Genomic DNA, 18,752 nt, shown 5'->3' on the forward strand with positions numbered 1-18,752 from the left:
TCTGATCCTCCTGGTTCCTATCCCCCTGCTTTCCTGCTTTCCTGTTTCCCATCTTCGCCCTCCCATCTCCGCCCTCCCGCGTCTCCGCCCTCTGTTCCCGCCGTCACTTGACCTGCCACCCTGCCACCCCTGACTGTTGGTCGCGCTCGCCTTGCCCGAGCGGCACAGTACCACTTGGCCACTATGCCCGCGTATTACGGTGATGATCAGGATGCCAGGCCGCGTGCCACCGCGGCAGATTACTACTACTCGGGCGGGGCCCCCGGACCCTTCGCATCTGGCGCCATTCCCGTGCCGGCCAACGCCCGCCTGCCATATCACCAGCCCCAGCCCCCTCCCTATCCATACACAGCCCCTCATGTATCACCCATCCCAACCCTCCACCCCGATGCCCGCCATCCCTCGCCGCATCGTCGCCGCCCTCGCTCACTCCCGCCCCCGGCACGGCGCAAGGGCGGCCCAAGTGCCCATGCCCACTCGCCCGTCAGACACGACAGCGGCCCGCGCAGCCCCATCCAGGACGCTCGCCACCTGATCCACAGCACCTTCTCAAACTCCAACTCTGGCCTGGGCATCGGCGTGCTCGGTGCTCTTGCCGGCGGTCTCATTGCCCACGACCGTCGCGTTGCCGACCACAAGTCGCCGCTGATTCCCACCATCGTTGGAGCTGCCGTGGCGGGGCTGGCTGCAAACGCCTTCGAGAAGAGAATCGAGGTCGCCAAGGTCAGGAATGCCGAGAAACAAGAGGCATGGGAGAGGAAGTGGGGCCCGGGCCTGAGACCAGACATGCGCGACGGCCCTGGACAAGAAACGGGCCGCCCGAGGGGCCGCCGGAGGTCAAGCGGGATATACTACGATGACCACGGGGCTGATGCCGGGGATTTCCATGGCAGATCCGCGCGGTGAGGGCCAGGCTGACTGGGCTTGGCAATGGTCTGGTCTGGGATTGACGAATGATGGGCTGATAATGAATCGCGGGCTTGTTGTGACCACATGCCGTGTACTGCACCCTTGATTTCTCACTTGTTTGAATTACTACGGGCTTTGGTTCACGATAGTGGTCGCATTAATCAAACAGCTACTTTTGAGTTGGTTTCTTCTGAAGCTGCAAGCCCCTGCCTTCCACGACGGGTTTGGCAGAGACGATCGTCTCAGCCGATCAGAATGGTACTCAATACAATCTACTCAGTCGCGTCACAGGGGAAACTCCCCTCTGAAGGATGATACACAGTGGAAGCTGCAAGAGCGTAGTCCGTGGGGTGAATGTGTGCGGTAGCACAGAATCGCTCAACGCAGGGCGGCAGCAGTTTCGGCCTGGGCTTCGGGGCTGCTGGCAATTATGGCTAGGACATTGTACGCAGATATCGAGACACGGCCCCCGGGTGATGAATCCTAGGGTAATGCAGATATCCGCTCAATATCCAGTTGTCCCAGCAGTTGATCTGTGTCGAACAATGGTAGGTATGCCATCCCCTTGCCCATTGCTACCCTGATCGACCAACGAGTTGCGACTCGGAGCAAAGACAAGCCCGGGTGGGCAAGGCGCCCCCCCCTCCTTTTTCATCCTTTCTCATTGTTCAATTTCTTGGTCATGAAATTGCCTCTGTTCGTAATGAGAAGCAGTACCCGATCCGCCACTCCCGCGGGCCTCGCTCGTACCGCCCTCGTTCTGGCGCAGTCGAAAGCTCTGTTCCCGCTCCAAGACGACCTTGAAGAACTGGATGACCTCGGCTAGTTGGATCTGTTGCTGCTCACAGCATCCGACTAGATTGAACAGAGACTGGGAGTCCAAGAGCTGCTTTGCGATCACGGTATCGGGCTGACAGAATGTGCGGATGCGCATTGCGCGAGCGTCAACACGCATCATGTCTAGCACACCGTTTACCGCCGCGATGAGCCCTGCGCGCTTGCCGTAGAAGCGGAAGTCCTCGCTGTGCAGGAGGATCAGATCGAGCTGAGTCTCGAGGTCGTAGCGGAAGCCGATCACCTTTGGTCGTCCACGCTGCTGCCAGCCGTCCACGATCTTTTTGTACTTGTCGGCGTCGAGGCGGCCCGCGTTGAACTGGCTACTGATGTACCCGTCAAGGGCGGTAGTCAGCAGGAATTCCAGCTCGCAGTAGAGCAGGCTCTGCTCCCGTGGATCCAGGGAGACCGTGAGCCGGGTGCCTCGGTTGTCCCTTTCACGAGGCTTCCGGGAGGCCGAAGACGTGATATCCTTGGCAGAGGTAGTCATTTCCTTGGCCATTTTTCTGAGACTATCGAGAAAACCCCCCTTTTTCTGAGTAGGGGCCTTGTCTATTGGCCCCTGGTCAGAACTGTGCTGCTTTCCGGGGGCGCCTGATGTGCGCTCTAGCCAGCCATGGGCTCCGACAAGCTGCTTGCGTATGGGTTTGGCTTGGACTGACAGGTAATCAGACAGTGGAGAGTAGGTGCGCTGCGGGAAGGTTTCGTCGGATCGAAGCTCGTGCAGGTCGCCGGTGGTGGCAGTCTTCTGCAAGCCGCGGTTGGGGGAGATGAGGCGGGCTGGAGAAGCATCGTGCTTGGCACGGTTAGGATACGGACTTCGAGTCCGGACGTCGTGGCATCGTGGAACACTGAGGTCAGCGTCAAGATCCTCGCGCACCCGAAGAGGACTGATGTAGGAGGGGCGGGCCTGCCCCAGTTCGTCTTCGGAGTAGTATGAGGAAGTGGGCGAGACACTGCTGGGTTCGCGGCGAGGGCTTGTCAACTTGGGCATGCGCCGGAGAGGGGGGGTAACAGGCGGGTTGACGACGGCACAGAGAGAGTGCGTATGAGGTCGCCCTTGGACAACGACGGCCTTATTCGACAGGGGCCCATATTGACGGGCTGTCTCGACATCGATCGGGGGTGGGCGAAGCTTTCCCACGCGGTCAGCTATGTAGGAGTCATCATCGACCAGGTCGGATGTCAGGGCTGGAGCCCTGCGCCGAGATTCAGACCGCTTGCCCGGGGAGCGAGAGCGAGAAGGTTGGTCCGTAGACGAGAAGGACGCGTCGACGACATCGGCCATGGGCGCCCGGCGACGGCTACGGTGGCTATTACTGGCAGAAGGTTGTGCCCGCGTAGGTGAAATGTCCCTGGCCCTGGCCCTGGCCCTGGCCCCGTCTCTCTCATGGGACCCTCGGCTACCTGTGTTGCTGCGGCGGGGCGATATGCCAATCTGGATCGTATCGCTCGCAGATGAAGCGTTGTGGGGATCGCGAGATCTCTTTCCAGGCGACTCGTAGCCGGGAAGGCTGCAAACATTTCAGGTCAGTCTTTCGCGCGAGGCCTTGGAGGGCGGGAAAATGGTGACGAAGCGACATACGAGGAGGCAAGCTGCTCCATCTGTGGGTCGGTGATGTTCAGATGGACATGGAGGCCGAAGTCAGGACGACGACGGCAGGTAGGCGAAGCAGGGCGAATGGAGGGGCCAGAGACGGGGATGAAGTTGCCCCGGATCGCAGTGGGCGCGTCCTCGGGCGGATTCATGTGAGGATCAAAGGCTGGTGCTGCTGGTGCTGCTGGTGCTGCTGGTGCGGTGGGCGACGAGGCAGCGCGTGCGGTGCAGCAGCTGGGCTGAAGGGGTTTGCAGACTGCAGACTGTTCCCTGCCAAACGACCAACGAGGGCGGCGTGCAACAGACGAGCAGAGGTAGGTGGCCGTCCCAAGGGCTGCCAGCCAGTGCGGCCAGGCAACCAACACAAGCTCCCAAGCTCCCAAGCTCCAGCTCTCTCTTCACTCGTGTATGTGGTGTAGAGCCTCACGCGCACGACCCGTCCTCCTTCCACCTACCTCCCTCCTTCCACCTACCTCCCTCCTACCTCCCTCCTCTCTCGTCCTTCCGCGACTGCCTCTCCCCTCTGCCCTGCCCCCTCCCTCGTACTCTGATGACCCCAGAGGCTGGCGACAGCCGCCGTCAGCTATGGTGGACATTTCCTGCCCGCTTCGCATCACCCCAACTGCTGCATGTTGGATGGCTGGGGAGAGGACACACGTACCGCTTGGTACGTGGCCTGGCTGACACTTGACCCAGCTCTGGACAACATCTACCCAAGACATGATTGTCATGATTGCACTCCTCTGCCCCCAGCTGCACCTCGGACAACGGTGATGGGGCGAAGTCGCGAGCGCCTGCTGGCCCGGATCCCGGATCGCATCTTGCGGTCTTGGGGTCTTGGTAGTGGGGCGTCGTGGGCAGCCAGGCGCAACCCGGCCGGCCAGAGACAGATGCTGACGTTTCTCCGCATCCCTTAGGCCAGCGGTCCCACTCTTGACTTCCCGTGCTCTTCAGCCGCGTTTTGGGGTTCCCCGCTATTCCTAACCGATTCGCCTTTCCGAGTCCTGGATTGGGAGTCATGCCCTCGTCGCAACCGACACCTATTGTCGCGCAGCCCGGCCTGGGTCCGCTGCCAGGCCATCGACACGCCTCGGGCTGTTTGTCTTCTGGGCCTGGCAAGAAACGTGCCATCGCCCACAACACCCTCCCCCGCAGAATCCGATTGGTCATGGCCGACCGGTGTGCCTCCAGTCCTCATTTCACAGCCTGCCCCAACTGGCCCGTCCGTCGAAAATCTCCCACGATGCCGTTTATGAAAGCCGCGCCCGGTGGGTGTCGGGGATCGAGCTAGCTCACCTCCTTTCTTGGGACGGCTATGACGCCGGTCGTCTTGCCGAGCTGTCTTGCCGCTCCGTACACAGTGATAAAATCTGCGAAATGCCCACTGCACGCCTGCTCTCCAGTTCCCAGTAGCTGTCCCTTATCCATCACATCATCAACCCCCATCTCCACAGCTGAGGGCGGCTCCTCCTTCGGTAACTGGAGTCTCGGACGCCACAAGGTCTCCGTTCAATTTAAACCGCCCATCCCGCGCCCACACCCTTTGGACCCAGCACACATTGCTGCAAAGACACCCTTCTTTACCTGTCATCCCTCAAGACTTGGACCTTTTCCAGTCCCCCCGACCCCTAGCTCGTTCAGATCCCTTGGGCTAGAGTCCTGTGTGGTTGTTCTTGTTGAGAAGGCAGTCATGGAAACTCAGCCGGCGAAACAGGCGTCCCAGCCATATTATGACATTGGTAAGGCAGTGCGTCCTTGGTATCTAGAGTCTGTTACTGACGCTGTGTACTGCAGTCATTGTTGGCGCTGGCCCTGTAGGGCTCATGCTTTCGACGTGCCTGGCGAGGTGGGGTTATAAGATCAAGCACATCGACAACCGAGCAGAACCAACGCCAACAGGTCGTGCAGACGGTATTCAACCTCGTTCTCTGGACCTTCTGCGGAACATGGGTCTCAAGTCGGCGATCATGGCGCACAAGCCGGCCAGGGTCTACGAAGTAGCCTTCTGGGATCCTCCCCGGAACGGAAAGGGCATCGCTCGGACGGGGACTTGGGCGAGTTGCCCTAGCTTCATCGACGCGAGATATCCCTTCACCACCCTCTTGCACCAGGGCCTCATCGAGCGCGTCTTCATCGCCGACCTGGAGAGACATAACTCGCAGGTGCAGCGGCCTTGGACAATCAAGGGGTTTAGCGTCGACGAAAAGACCAATCCCGATTACCCTGTCGAGGTCGAGCTCGAACATGTGGACGGCACGATGCGTGAGAGCGTGAGGGCCAAGTACCTGTTTGGTGGTGAGGGCGCAAGGTCCTTTGTGCGGGACCAGTTAAAGATAGGAATCACGCACAAGGACCCAATAGCCCACGTGTGGGGTGTCATGGATGGCGTTGTAAAGACTGATTTCCCTGACATCAAGGTAAGATATACCCAGCCAGCCCGTGTCTCGGTGGGATAACTAACACACCTCAAGATGAAGTGCACGATACACTCTGAGCACGGCTCGATCATGGTCATCCCGCGCGAAGCCAACATGGTGCGGCTTTACATACAAATCGCGTCCTCGACCGATCCTGACTGGAACCCGCGCAAGACGGCGACTTCTGCGGAGGTCCAGGAATCAGCCAAGAAGATCTTGCAACCCTACTCCATAGAATGGGAGACTGTCGAGTGGTACTCTGTGTATCCCATCGGCCAGGGTATTTCCGACAGGTATACCCTGGACCACCGCGTTTTCCTCGGCGGGGACGCTTGCCACACGCACAGCGTGAGTTCAGAATCCACCAAGCCCCTGGGGGGCACTTGAGAATTTGGCTGACAGCCCGAGTCATAGCCCAAAGCTGGTCAGGGGATGAATACAGCCTTCCTCGACGCCCAAAACCTCGCCTGGAAGATCCACGCAGTTGAGGGTGGTTTCGCGGACCGAGAGATACTCAAAACGTACGAGCCAGAGCGTAAGGAGGTTGCAGAGACCTTGCTGTCATTCGACAACCGCTACGCAAAGCTGTTCTCGGCGCGGCCGCCGCCCGCGAGCACGGTGGAGGCCGCCTCAGAGACCGCAAACAGCAATTCCTTTGAGGAGAGCGAGTTTGTAAAGACGTTTAAGGAATCTTGCGAGTTCACCAGTGGCTACGGGGTCGCTTACGGGCCCAATGCGCTCAACTGGTCGTCCGAGCACCCCGTGCAGTCGCCATTGGTCCACCCTGAAGGCACCAAGCTAAGGACAGGTCGGCTTTTGATCAACGCCGACGTGACCCGTGTTGTTGACGCCAACGTGGTGCATCTCGAACAAGAAGTCCCTCTCAACGGCTCATTCCGGATATTCGTATTTGCGGGCAAGCCCAGTGTGACCAAGAGGGCACTGGACGACTTCGCGAGCAATCTCGGCCGCCGTGGCTCTTTCTACACGGCCTACCAGCGACCAGACTTACAGAAAGTGTCGCATCACGAGCAAGACAACCCTCACAGTCTGTTCTTCACAATATGTACTGTGCTTGCGGGCGCCCGTAGCAGCATCGAGATCAGTCGCGATGTCCCGGAGCTGTTGGGGCGCTATCGGGACCATGTGTATGCGGACGACCGATGGGATCGCCGTGTGCCGGATGCGAAGGCATCTGCGCATGCCAAGATGGGACTGAGCGAGGAGAGAGGCGGTGTTGTCGTCGTCCGGCCTGATGGATACGTTGGCATTGTGGTCTCGCTCGTAGAGGGTAGTGGCACTGTGGATGCCCTGAACCAGTATTTTGGGACCTTCTGTACGAAATCACTCGGGACAGCAGCGTCTCAGTTGTGAGGACGGCTTTGCTTCTCATTGCTCGTTGTCATGTCAATACCTGGGCTATGGCGCATGTTATATAGATACTTGAAGCCGACTTTATTCTCCCACCCACAGCAACGATCACATCTATGTGAGCAGCCTTGCAAGATTCCTGTGTTGCCTCGTGTTGGAAAGGCCTGACATGCGGTCGTAACTGCACAGGTGCCAGGTGCCTTTCATGGTTGTGCAACCAACCCATCAGCTTTGTCCAGATGCTTGCCAAGTATCTAACCGCAGACAGTAGGCTGCCTGGACAGCTTAAACACTTGTTTAACATTCATCTCCCTAATTCCAAGTCATGGTGCTGGGACCTCGGTTGCCCTCTGCACCAAGCATGCCCTTGGTGATTGTGCTGCTGCTGCTGCCATCCAACGTGAGGTTTGTCCTCATCCCTGCTCATGCAAGGCTGAGCCTTGGCTTGGCATCTCGGCGGTTATGGCGGCCGTGGCGGTTATGGCGTCTGCGGCGGCTAAAAACAAGTTGGTGGAATCCCTTGAGAACAACTTCATACCATGCTGCAGGGGCTTGCACCTGCCTTCTTCTCAGCACAAGCACCCCTGCCACCCCGCCCCCGCCTTGCAGGAAACAGCTCGAACCCAAATATGAGGTATCTTGTGCCTCAATGCTAGGGAATCTCGTGGTCTTGATGGTCTCAGCGGCTCCCTCACGCATGTGACAAGCGAATGTGTGCCGCCTCCCAGACGCACGGTTTGGTGAGCCTCAGGCTTGTGGTTAGGCAGCGAAAGTCTGCGGGCTGGCGATGGAAGGGGGTATACCGGTATGTCAATGACCCAAGACGAGGGACAGCTCTGTCCCCGACCGACTGGTGTGGACAACACCACGTCAACTGTGGCTTGCCTTGCAACTGGTTCTAACCGTCAACAAGGATCCCAGCACAAGTGCAATCGCGTGCGCCAGTGAGAGTGCGACGGCAACGACCGGTGGATGTGAACCTGCTGGTGAAAGCGCACCTCGGAGTGTAGGCGGGAGTGGACGTCAGGCGGAAGGTCTGAAGGGGGGCCTCGTCCGTGTGGACGCTCAGAAGCTACCTCGGACTACGGTACGTACCTAGGTAGACATACCCGTGCCCTGCTTCCAGGGTCACCCACCAGCCTATCTCTCTGGAGGGGTGTAGCACTTTGGGTCGATGTTCTTGAAATGGAACCAAGACTGGCACAGGTCAACTTGTACCTGGGCACTGTGCAAACGCCCGCCCACGCGCCCGTCTTGTTTACTAGCACACTCAACACGCATCTGTCTTTCTTGCCCCTGCCTCTCCCTCCTCTCACAACACCCACAACACCCACATCACCCACATCGCACCGCATTGCGCAACGTATCATTGCTCTCTGTTTGCGTCTCAGCACTGCCCCGCGAAAGTCGAGTCTTCTCTCGTCAATTCTCAATCGAAACAAAACAAAACAAAACAAAACAAAACTCCATTCACCCAGCCTCGTGACCGTACAGTCTTGTCACCATGTCGATCCCAGCATCCCATCGCGGACAGTCGAGACTTCCCATCAACACCATGAGACATCCATTTCCCCTTGTTCATCGATTCATCCCTCCAAGATCCATTTCTGCAGCCACCACAGTCGCGCCTACCTCATTCAGACCCGTCTTCCATCTTGCACCTTCCACAGCTCACATCATGGCAATCCCACAGAAGCGCAAGGCTGAGGCAGAGCCCGAAATCGAGGACGTCGTCATGCGCGACGTGGCTGACGATGATGCTCTTGAGAGAGACACTTATTGCTCTCGCCTGGCTAGCATCGGCGCCAACATTCGAAATGGGCTTCTTGGGGCAATCAAGGGCGTCTGCACGCGCGCCGTTGGCTCCTTTTTCACCCATCGCGATCGATTCATGCACAGCATGGTCGAGATGCGCCATAGGACTGACGATGGCCTTTCCATCAAGCGCTTCAAGCGCCTGCCACTCGACCCCAGGAAGGCCTTTACCACCGCCACTCTAGAGAACGCGCTCCCCGTCACCTACCTGAAAGCTCTCCCAGATGGCCAATACTGTTGGACAAACAGGGTCACAGAGTACCTCGGCGTCAAGAATCACATCTCCGTCGACGCCTTCTTCTCCAATCTCATGTCCATAGTCCGCTCCGAAAGAGTCGAAGACTATCTTGGCATCGATTATGCCATCGACCCACTCAATGTCCCAGCCTTCGTCCTCGATAGACTTCGGGCAAGCGGCAACGATCCAACCCTTTCCATCTTGGTACATAACTACTACATCGAAACCGCCCAGGAGAGGGGCCACCAAGCCTTCGTCGAGGCCGGCAAGACCTTTTTCGACAAGCTTAACAAGCTTTCAAAGATCTACCGACTCGTCTACAATGGCCAGGGCCGCGTCCCCTTCCTGAAGGATTTGGGATTCAAGCCATACGATCACCTCGAATCCGACGGCAAAAACGGCCTGCTATCCCACCAAGAGAGACTAGTCTACTACGAATGTGTCGTCTTCTTACAGTACATCCTCACCCAGCGCGCAGCGTTCAACCAGACGTGTCCGGTTCAGACTATCGCGGGCATCATCGTCGATTTTGACGCTCTCCACAAGGATGAGGCCCCCCCCAGCTATGTGGATTGGCCCGGCAAGCACATGCGTGTCCCAGGTGCCTTTCCAGATGTCGAGATGGATTCTCTTCTCTTCGACAATGTCCCTATGGACAAATTTGAGGCAACCCGACTTTACGACCACCAGTACCCCAGCCCGCGCAAGTTCGAGACCTACAACACACCCCCACGCAACGTAATTCCAAAGAACCCCATCTACTTTGATCAGAGGGGATACCCGAAGCCTCGAAAGGGAGCCCTCAGAAACCGTCTGCTCTTGGCTCGGCCCAAGAAGACAGCCCGGTTCAAACAATGGCCACCACACTGGTACATGCCATCGGAGAATGAGCCGGTCAAGCGTGTTTATCCCCAGGATAGCCAACCTCACGAAGATGAAAACCAGGCACCATCCGCCCCAGAGAAAGAGTCTGTCGATGACACGAAGAAACGTGTCATGGAGAAGAGTAACTCGGTCTTTAGCATCTTGGACTCGTCTCCGAAGGCTCAGAAGCCACCCCGCAAACAACCGAAAAACTTGACCGAATTCTTCGAAGACGACCCCCTCGGGTTCGAGGAACTGAGCAAGGACAAGTACCGGCTCGAACTCAGCCGTGAGAAGCGCGACGACTTCGACACGCGTAAGCAGCTTATTGCCGACGCTGCCCACCAGTCCCAGGCCGAGGCAAGGGCCGAGGAGAGGAAACGTGCCGAGGAGGAGCGTCTTGCTGCGGAAGAAGCGCGCCGTCGTGCAGAGGAAGAGCGTCTTCGCGCCGAGGAGGAAGAGCTGAGGCGTGTTGAAGAGGCTGGCGAGCTGCGCCAGCCACGCAGCCCAGTGGTCCCACCACTCAGCGATGACTGGGTCGCGCGGGCCCAGAGCACGCTGGATGCCCGCCTCAACGCAGAGCTGGCCAGGACTCCCGAGGGCAGCCCACTTACTCGCAAGGACTTTGAAACCGTGGTCACCCCGAATCAGTGGCTCAACGATGAAATTATTAATGGTACACTTCTTCACCTGGCCAATTACATCAATCAGAAGGCCGGCATTAAGAACACCCGTCTTCAAACCCCAAAGGTTCAGGTGTTCAACTCCTTCTTCGGCAAGAAGATCTACGAGAACGGAGGCGAGGGCACGGAGCGCCAGATGCGACGCACCGGCATCCGAAAGGACACCTTCCTGAACATTGAAGCGGTCCTCATACCCATCTGCCGCGGTGCCCACTGGACCCTCGTCGTGGTCCGTCCGAAATACCGCCAGGCGCACCACTTCGATTCCCTGAACGGAGCTGGCAACCCAGGTTTGATAACAAATGCGATGAAGTGGGTGAAGATGGTGCTTGAGGACCGATTCGTCCCATCTGAATGGACCACAACAACCATCCCTTCGCCCCGTCAACGCAACTTTGACGATTGCGGCGTACACACAATCACGAATGGCATATGCGTCGCCATGCACGTCGACCCCATGTCCTATTCAGCTGGCGACATGGAGCAGCAGCGTCTCCACATCGCCGCAGTGCTACTGAATGATGGTTTCAAGGGGGACTTGAGCCTGGACGACTTCTAGTGCTCCACACCTTCTGATGCCGTTCAATTTTTCGATCACGCAAGAGGATTTGGGGGGGGGACGGATGCGGCAGCTAGCACCGCATGTTTGATGTAGGAAAACCTGTGATGTCCAAGCCACAGAGGCAGAGTCTGGTACGGCGTTGTATAAGATTTTTCAAGGAGTAGTAGTGTTGTTACGGTAGTAATGTATGTGATGGACCACTACACATAAAGTCGTGACCGATGGGTCGCTGGCCAAGAGTGGAGTCTCTTGGAAAAGATGCAAGTGCTGACAGCATGGTTGGTGAGGAGAGGGTAGGAGCCCACTAAGCCCAGTGGCAGCGCCCCTACCTCGAAAGCGTTGTGACATGTGGGCGTTCTGAGCGGAGCATGTCTACCGTCCCAGCGCTAATTCCCTGGGAGCAAAAATCCTCGATAACATCACCATGTAGATACCTAGGTACCTAGGTACTCTTGCACTCGGGTTATGCGGTACGTACAAGACGGTCCGCATCTCTGCGAATGGAGTCCTGGAGAAAACATGATTTGGCAAAAATCAGATGCTGGACAACCTGTCTTGTCTGCTTACAGCCCCGTATCGGCGGATCTCGGCGAGCGGGCGAGTTATTGGGTGGGGGTCGGCCATCCGCATTGCGGCCCGAAGCCATAGGAGGCATCGTGGGCGGCTTGTGCTTCAATGCCAGACAGGCCCTCGGAGTATAGTTTGCACGCCTGATTGACACATGCATTTCTGGTCAACGCGGCAGACGTCTGCCGGTGCCTTGAGCCGAGGCAAATGTCTTTCTTTTTCTTTTTTCTTTTTTCTTCTTGTCTTTTTCTTAAAAAAAAAAGAAAAAGAAAAGAAGAAAGAGGCAAGAACAAGGACAAGATCAGGAGGAGAAATCGAGAACGAGGGGCGGAAAAGAGGGGGGGGAAAATTGCCTGCACACATCGGATCCGCTCGGGGTCAAGGAGACGGCGTGCGCGATAGCCGAATTGACAGCCATTGGGCCGAGAAATGCGGCTCAGTGCCGGGTTGCCAGGCGTGCTGCAGCAGCCCGAGTCATCCAAAGGCACGGCGTGGGAGGCCAAGGTGGAATGACTGGGAGGCATTTGGCAGAGGTGCGGCTACATACATCCTGCTGGCGCGGAGGGGCATGACAAGGCCAGCCTCGGCCTCAACAGAATGGGCCAGTTATGCTTTGGGCGTACAGGTGCTAGGCGTCAGCACAGGTCAGACCACGGCCCCTTGTGCGGTCCCGGATGCCGCAGTTTGGGATGCAAAGAAGACTGTGTAGGTGAGCTGATGGATGGAGAGGCGGACAAGGAGCTGACAAGGGCGGGCCTGTCGTGCGGTGTACGTGTATTAATATATTTAGCAGAGGGTGGAACAGTGATGACAGTATGGCCGTGGGCTCCGTGGTCGGCCAGGCGGCAGGAATGGACGACTGTGCTCGGTAGGCGGACGGGGCGTTGTTAGTCGCGGTGGGTGGTGGCTCCGGAGCGTCGAGACCGGGCAGCCCGAGGGTTGTTTATTCCCGGGAGCAAGGCAGGCTGGGAGGGCAGCAGGGCAGGAGGAGGCCGGAGGACATACTACTCTACAGTACATAGGCATGATGTTGACTGGGGCCCATGTGCACACCCTCGGGCGGGCGGCACCTGGGCAGCTGGGCTGCTGGGTATACCCATCCAGGAGGGAATTGTCAGCGGGAAAGCTTGTGCGTATGCATGATGGCCAGGGATCATGGGCTGGAAGCCGCTTCCGCATCCGCAGTCTTGAAACGAGAGGTTGGGGTGTCAGGGTGTACGGAGTACGTACGAGGGCCGTCGACAACGTGCATGCGGTGACGCTAGGCCTCAGGATGTCTGGCGTCGGGGTTGCACGCAAACGACAACCGATGGACGATGATGATGATGGTGATGGTGATGGTGATGGCGGCGGCGGCGGCGGCGGTGGTGGTGGTGGGCAAACGTCGGGTCAAGATTCGATCATTGAGCGTCAGACCTCGACTGCTCGAATACATGCGGTGCAACGACGATGACGAAGGTTGACGAGGGCGGGTGGCGAGGGCTGCTGCAGGCACGGCACACGGGGAACCGATGGGGAGGGCAATGGGTCGATGGGCGCCTCTCGGGCAGCGTGTGCCGCAATCTTCCCATCTTCCAATCTTGTCAGGCTTGGTGCCCTGCTGCATGGAAGAATTCTAGCGGCCTTCCACAAAACTTCTAGTGCTCTTGGCCCCCGGCCACCCTCCATCCCACCTTGTCCTGCTTGTGCCGTGCAACCACAACCGGCATGGTCCTGGCCGACCAGCCGTCTAGAACCACAGTAGTGTCAATCAACCGCAAACGCCTAATGAGTGAGTGGATGGAATGGTGTTACTCGCCGTCCTTGTTTCTCCATGCTGGACCCGACCAGCCGGGGCTGCCTGTCGTCGGCGGTCGCAGCTTCTGGCCTTCTGACCGACCTCCTGACCGACCTCCTGACCGGCCCTGCCCCGCCCTGGCAAGGCGCTTGCAAGGCTGGCAGGCTGTGTGGTACAGTGCACACCGTGACACGGTTGGCTGCGTCTGCCGTCCACTTGCAAAACACGAACGAGTATATGATAAGACACAAACACAAACACAAACACAGGCACAGGCACAGGCACAGGCACAGGCACAGCAGGCGCACACGGCGTAGAAAGGCAACGTCCTGTGCTTGTTGTTGTTGTTGTTGTTGTTGTTTTTGTTGTTATATTTTTATTTTTTCCCTTCTCCCACAAGCCAGTGCTTCCTTGCTGGCCTCTGGGCCGTGTGACCACAGAGCCCCTGAGAAGGACCCGCTGGGGCGTCTGGGTCTGGGACCGGATTGGAGTCTGGCATCCTTGGACAGCAACCGGCCCCTCCGCGCCAGCCAATTCGCACCTCCAAAAAAGGTCTCCAACCATCATCAGGCCGACCAGCCCCAACAGCCCCAGCAGGCCCAGCAGGCCCAGCAGCCCCAGCAGGCCCAGCGTGGCAGGGTGGCTTCAAGGTGGGGCGGGTCCCTCCTTTTGAAACGCACATTCCTGACGGTGGTTTTTCTGGCTGTCTGGGCTGTCTGGCAACGGACACACGAGACACATGAGACACGGGCTGCCGTTGCTGTTGCACCCTACCTACTACATGCCTAGGTAGTACCAGCCTGCCACAGGCTGCCCAGGAAGGCCCGCCGGCCCCATGCCCAATCAGCATCACTGCTGTGGGAATAAATCATCAGTAATCAATCATCAACCCGACTCCACTTGCACTCCAACCCCCTCTACCCTGCACCGGCTGGGCTGGGCTGGGCTGGGTTGGGCTGTCGGCCCACCCCCTCCCTCCTCGCTCCTCTCTTGCTCTGTCGATCCCGGCATTTCGCCTGTACTCGGCCTATTGGGTCGCTTGCACCCTTGAACCTGCATGCAGCATCCCATCTTCAAGCGTCCACCACCCTGCAACCTGCACCCTGCACCCTGCAACCTGCACCTCGCACCCTGCAACCAGCCTTCATGGTCCAGTCCTGTTCGCTCCCGGCCAGTCCTGCAGCCTCTGCGACTGTTGTGTGAGGACGAGAGAGAGCCTGCATCTAGCGGTACGTTGCTGTTGCCGTTGCTGTTGTTTTTGGGCCGTCGGGGCCGTCTGTTCTCGTCTGTTGTTGCTTGCTACGCAGTGATACATCATCTCCTTGTGGCCAGCACATTCCAATCACCGTCTCCCGTCTCCCGCCTACCATCGGCCGTCTCAGCCCCTGCCCCCTGCCCCCTGCCCCCTCCCCCCTCCCCCCTCCCCTGCACCCTCCCCCGCCACCCCTGCGCAGGGCTCCCCCTTGTCAGCACATTTTTCCACGCGCCTTCCAGAATCTCTCTCTATTTGGGGCCACCCTTGCCCTGCCCCATCTTGGCCGTCGGTCGTTTGTTCGTTCGTTCGTTCTTGCTTGCATTCATCGCCTGGCCTTGGTGGCGGTTGATCCAGACAACCTCCGCTTCCTTCTTGTCCTGTCCGCCCACTTCGATTCTCATCCTACCACAGTACCTCCAAATCCAAATCCAAATCCAAATCCAAACTCCAAACACCAAAACCCAAAACCTAAACCACATCTCGCATCTCACATCAACGTCCACCACCACCAGCAGGTCCAGCCAGATACATCCGCTTCCGAGACCCCAGGCCCCCGAACCCCGAACCCACGGCGCCATCCGACTACCAGCCCTCACTCATTTGCCGTCCTGCCTCATCTCTCCTTCGGCACCACGCCAGCACTGCACATCTCGTCGTCCCGCCTTGGCCTGTCGCAATTACTCCGCCGCCCGCCTCTGCCAACCGACGCTTCTTGGTCCCGACGACTCAAGATTTCATCACTCTCCCTCTTCTGCTGACCAGCGCCGTCTCCGTCTCTGGCAGGCCCTGTCGTATTTTACCACCACGACGACTACAAGACCCGCAAACCACCCTTGGCCCGCGCCGACACCCACCCGCTCCTTAGACCCGCAGCAGCGCCTCTCACCGCATTCATCACCCCATCTGGCCTGCACCTCGCTCGGCATTTGCCTGCTTTACCCGCCTGGCCTAGTCCAGCCAGCCTGCCTTCCCCTCGCCTCTGGTCCTCCTCCGGCCTGCCTGTTCGCTCCTTCACTTCGGACACGGCACGGCTACTGGGCGGATGCGTCCTGGCTGTAGTAGGTGACCTGACCCAGTCTTGCTGGGAGCTCGGTCGCCCCCTTCCCGGCCGTCACCTCAATTGACCCCTGCACGGCGAAGATATGAGACACTCGAGGATACGAAGCCACGCGCCAGCTTACCTGTCTCCAAGCCCGTCGCCCCGGGACCTGTCGCCAGAACCAGCCCCAGACGACGACCGAGGCGGTGGGCCCATCATGTCTACGTCCCGGCCAGTCAGTCTGGCGCCCTCAACGGGCTTCCGGCTACCAACCCTCGAGGAGATCCTTGCTGACTCTGCACCTTATCCATACACCCTTGGCGCCTTCATGGCCTATCTGTCTCAGAACCACTGCCTCGAAACGCTCGAGTTCACCATGGAGGCCGATCGCTACAAGCTCGCCCACTCCCAGTCCCAGCACACCTTCATGGACAGCGGCGACCACGTCTGCGAGCTGTGGCAGAAGCTAATCCAGGTCTACATCCAGCCCTATGGCTCCCGGGAGGTCAACCTTCCCTCGCACGTCCGGGACCGTTTGTTAAGCCTCTCTTGCGGGCCCACCCCGCCGGACCCCGCAGAACTTGACGACGCGGTCAGGATCGTCAACGAGCTCATGAGCGATTCCGTCCTGGTCCCGTTCCTGGAATCCCTCTCCAGCCCGGCCGGCGACATCCACCTCGACGACAAACCCACCGAGTCGAGGTCAAGACACGGCAGGTCACGCACGCGAACGCGGTCTTCCAAGGACACCTTGTCACCCAGCGAGGATCCTAGCCGGTCGCCAAAGACCTCGTTCCTCCCTCACCTGAGCATCAGCCGCAGGAGTGACCTCAACAACCGCTATGTGTCATCGTCGAGTGAGCCCACAGAAGACCTGACAGACGACAGCGGGACCAACTCGCCCCCCGCGTGCGACCCCATGACCCCGCCGACGACGCCGCCCACAACAGACTGGGCCTTCAGCGGCACCCCTCCCGGAACCCTCCACAAGGCAATCAGTGCACACAGCAACGGCTGGAAGAAGGTCGGCGCGAAGCTTGGCCTGGGGAGGAAGGGCCGGTCTGGCCACCGCGGGACGTCGAGCACTAGCGCCGCGAGGCCGAGCATTGCGGCCGACCAGAGCTTATGAGAACGACAGGTCATGTCACCACCCACCTCCTCATCACTCACCGCCCACCTTGAATCAGTCGCCACGCCTCCTGACGAAGTCACACTGCAAGAATGGGAAGAGCCGCACCCCGGTCGACGTCTGTCCTGCCCGGCTGACTCGGCGACCGACTGGGTTACGTATGTTGGGGACGATAGGGGTGGCATGGCCGCAAAAGGCCAGAGGCCACGCGGCATGGGGTTTGATCCAAACCGCCGCTCATCTGACGCTGGCAAGCACGAGTATCGGCAGAGGTACGGGCACGGCCGAGGGCGCAACCCGCCCACGCAGCTCTTCATAACCTGCCCGAACCATGATGAGAGGCCAGAGATACACACTGCACCGCTGCTCCGGCGCCGGTCAGGTTTATATGAAAGCAGTCTCGCCCATAAAGCCCCAATCATGGAGGCGGTGACGCACGAGCTTGACGGATCTTCCACCGACCTGACGGATAACGAGAGCGACATGACCATGTTCTCCCCCGCTGCTGAGGGATGCTCCACGGATCTACACTCTCCCGGTCAGGGTCTCCGATACACAGACTTCTCAAAATACCTCGGCGATTCCATGGACGTCGATGAACCTGGCCTGGGCCCCTTCTCCCTTGGCCCGGACACCGATTCCTATTCTGTTAGGGTTCCTGAAGAGGATCCCTATGGCTGGGACGCTGTCCTAGACAGCAAGTTTACAAACCCATTCGAGGACGCAGCTGCCGTGTCCCAGCAGAGACGCGGCAGCAGATCGAAGCGTAGCTTGCTACAACGGGTCTTGAGTACTAGCGGGCTGTCGACCCGAGACCCGGACCTTTTGGGTCCGTATTCAGTGGCCGACGATGAAGCCCCCTAGCCGCCCAAGCGACCACGAGGGGATCTATCTATCTGGTCATCAGACCACAGCCCCCCCCCTTTTTTTTTTCTTTCTTTCCTACTATACGGGTTGTGTTCTTGAATTCAAGTTTGGCGCTACGGATGAGGCATGCATATCAGGACCACAAAATAGACGGACAATTGCCATTCACATGCGAGGCGTTCAATAGGTGTTTTGGGCACAGAACGCGGCGGGAGTGGTCCTACGTTGTTCTTTGTTTATTTTTATCTTTTGCTTCTTGTCAGCCCTCTCCCTTCCAGTTGGCTCTATGGCTCTCTGGCTTTCTGGCTTTTTTTGCGGCTTTTGATTTTCAACTTGTTTTTGGCTCTGCCGTTTGGTAGCAGCGCAATCCGCCTTGACATGCATCGCTTGGAGTATTCTTAAGGCATTCGGAATTACTCGACGACAATCTGGGCAGCACAGACGATGAGGGACGAGAAGGATGAGACTACGAGGCATCTAGTAGTGGCGCCGTTAAGGTCAGAAATATGGCGGACGCAATGGATGGATCATGACATGCTACAAATGTATTGGACGTCGCTTGGGTGGTGTTTTGGCAGGTGTGTCCATTGATAATATCCATGTTCATATTATAAACAGAAGCATTGTCTTGAGGTTCTTCAACCCACGAGCATTAAGCTACTGTTGTCCTTGACCTAGCCTGGATATTTTGTCCCCATGCTTTCTTGTGTATACGGCATCGTATCGTGCGGGCATTTCTGCTGGCTGGTGGTAACAGAGAGCAACCTTGGTGACTTGTGTGGACAGCCAAGGACTGGGTAATCATGGGTCCTGGCAGGCTCCGTTCCC

General features: G+C 58.4%; 6 protein-coding genes across 6 annotated transcripts; 5 read left to right on the forward strand and 1 right to left on the reverse strand.

The window, feature by feature from the left end:
• Window positions 1–183: 183 nt before the first annotated feature.
• Window positions 184–906, forward strand: KVR01_009834 (uncharacterized protein; the record flags this gene model as incomplete). The annotated part of the gene is made up of 1 exon (XM_044794567.1): window positions 184–906. The coding sequence occupies one exon, from the start codon at window positions 184–186 to the stop codon at window positions 904–906; it is 723 nt and encodes a 240-aa protein (XP_044641082.1).
• A 664-nt stretch (window positions 907–1,570) lies between these two features.
• Window positions 1,571–3,492, reverse strand: KVR01_010076 (uncharacterized protein; the record flags this gene model as incomplete). Its single annotated transcript, XM_044790427.1, has 2 exons — window positions 1,571–3,257; window positions 3,329–3,492. 2 exons carry the CDS (start codon window positions 3,490–3,492, stop codon window positions 1,571–1,573), a joined length of 1,851 nt encoding a protein of 616 aa, XP_044641324.1.
• Window positions 3,493–3,505: 13 nt separating this feature from the next.
• Window positions 3,506–7,227, forward strand: KVR01_010028 (uncharacterized protein). Its single transcript, XM_044788291.1, has 5 exons — window positions 3,506–3,746; window positions 4,258–5,079; window positions 5,135–5,757; window positions 5,812–6,105; window positions 6,172–7,227. Exons 2-5 carry the CDS (start codon window positions 4,656–4,658, stop codon window positions 7,129–7,131), a joined length of 2,301 nt encoding a protein of 766 aa, XP_044641276.1. The 5' UTR covers window positions 3,506–3,746; window positions 4,258–4,655; the 3' UTR covers window positions 7,132–7,227.
• A 452-nt stretch (window positions 7,228–7,679) lies between these two features.
• Window positions 7,680–8,540, forward strand: KVR01_010084 (uncharacterized protein). The gene is made up of 2 exons (XM_044786973.1): window positions 7,680–7,933; window positions 8,042–8,540. Exons 1-2 carry the CDS (start codon window positions 7,916–7,918, stop codon window positions 8,225–8,227), a joined length of 204 nt encoding a protein of 67 aa, XP_044641332.1. The 5' UTR covers window positions 7,680–7,915; the 3' UTR covers window positions 8,228–8,540.
• A 266-nt stretch (window positions 8,541–8,806) lies between these two features.
• Window positions 8,807–11,287, forward strand: KVR01_010021 (SUMO protease ULP1; the record flags this gene model as incomplete). Its single annotated transcript, XM_044787717.1, has 1 exon — window positions 8,807–11,287. One exon carries the CDS (start codon window positions 8,807–8,809, stop codon window positions 11,285–11,287), a length of 2,481 nt encoding a protein of 826 aa, XP_044641269.1.
• Window positions 11,288–16,031: 4,744 nt separating this feature from the next.
• Window positions 16,032–17,057, forward strand: KVR01_009895 (uncharacterized protein; the record flags this gene model as incomplete). Its single annotated transcript, XM_044792468.1, has 1 exon — window positions 16,032–17,057. One exon carries the CDS (start codon window positions 16,032–16,034, stop codon window positions 17,055–17,057), a length of 1,026 nt encoding a protein of 341 aa, XP_044641143.1.
• Between the last annotated feature and the right edge of the window lie 1,695 nt (window positions 17,058–18,752).

The sequence above is a fragment of the Diaporthe batatas genome (assembly GCF_019321695.1).
Source record: "Diaporthe batatas strain CRI 302-4 chromosome Unknown Contig00012, whole genome shotgun sequence".
Lineage (NCBI taxonomy): Eukaryota > Fungi > Ascomycota > Sordariomycetes > Diaporthales > Diaporthaceae > Diaporthe > Diaporthe batatas.

What these genes read in the sequence shown, in the direction of transcription:
- KVR01_010028 (XM_044788291.1), top strand. Translation starts at nt 4,656, where the DNA reads ATGACGCCGGTCGTCTTGCCGAGCTGTCTTGCCGCTCCGTACACAGTG. An exon ending in CCAGCCATATTATGACATTG is followed by an intron (nt 5,080 to 5,134) that starts GTAAGGCAGTGC and finishes TGTGTACTGCAG; the next exon opens with TCATTGTTGGCGCTGGCCCT. An exon ending in ACGCTTGCCACACGCACAGC is followed by an intron (nt 6,106 to 6,171) that starts GTGAGTTCAGAA and finishes CCCGAGTCATAG; the next exon opens with CCCAAAGCTGGTCAGGGGAT.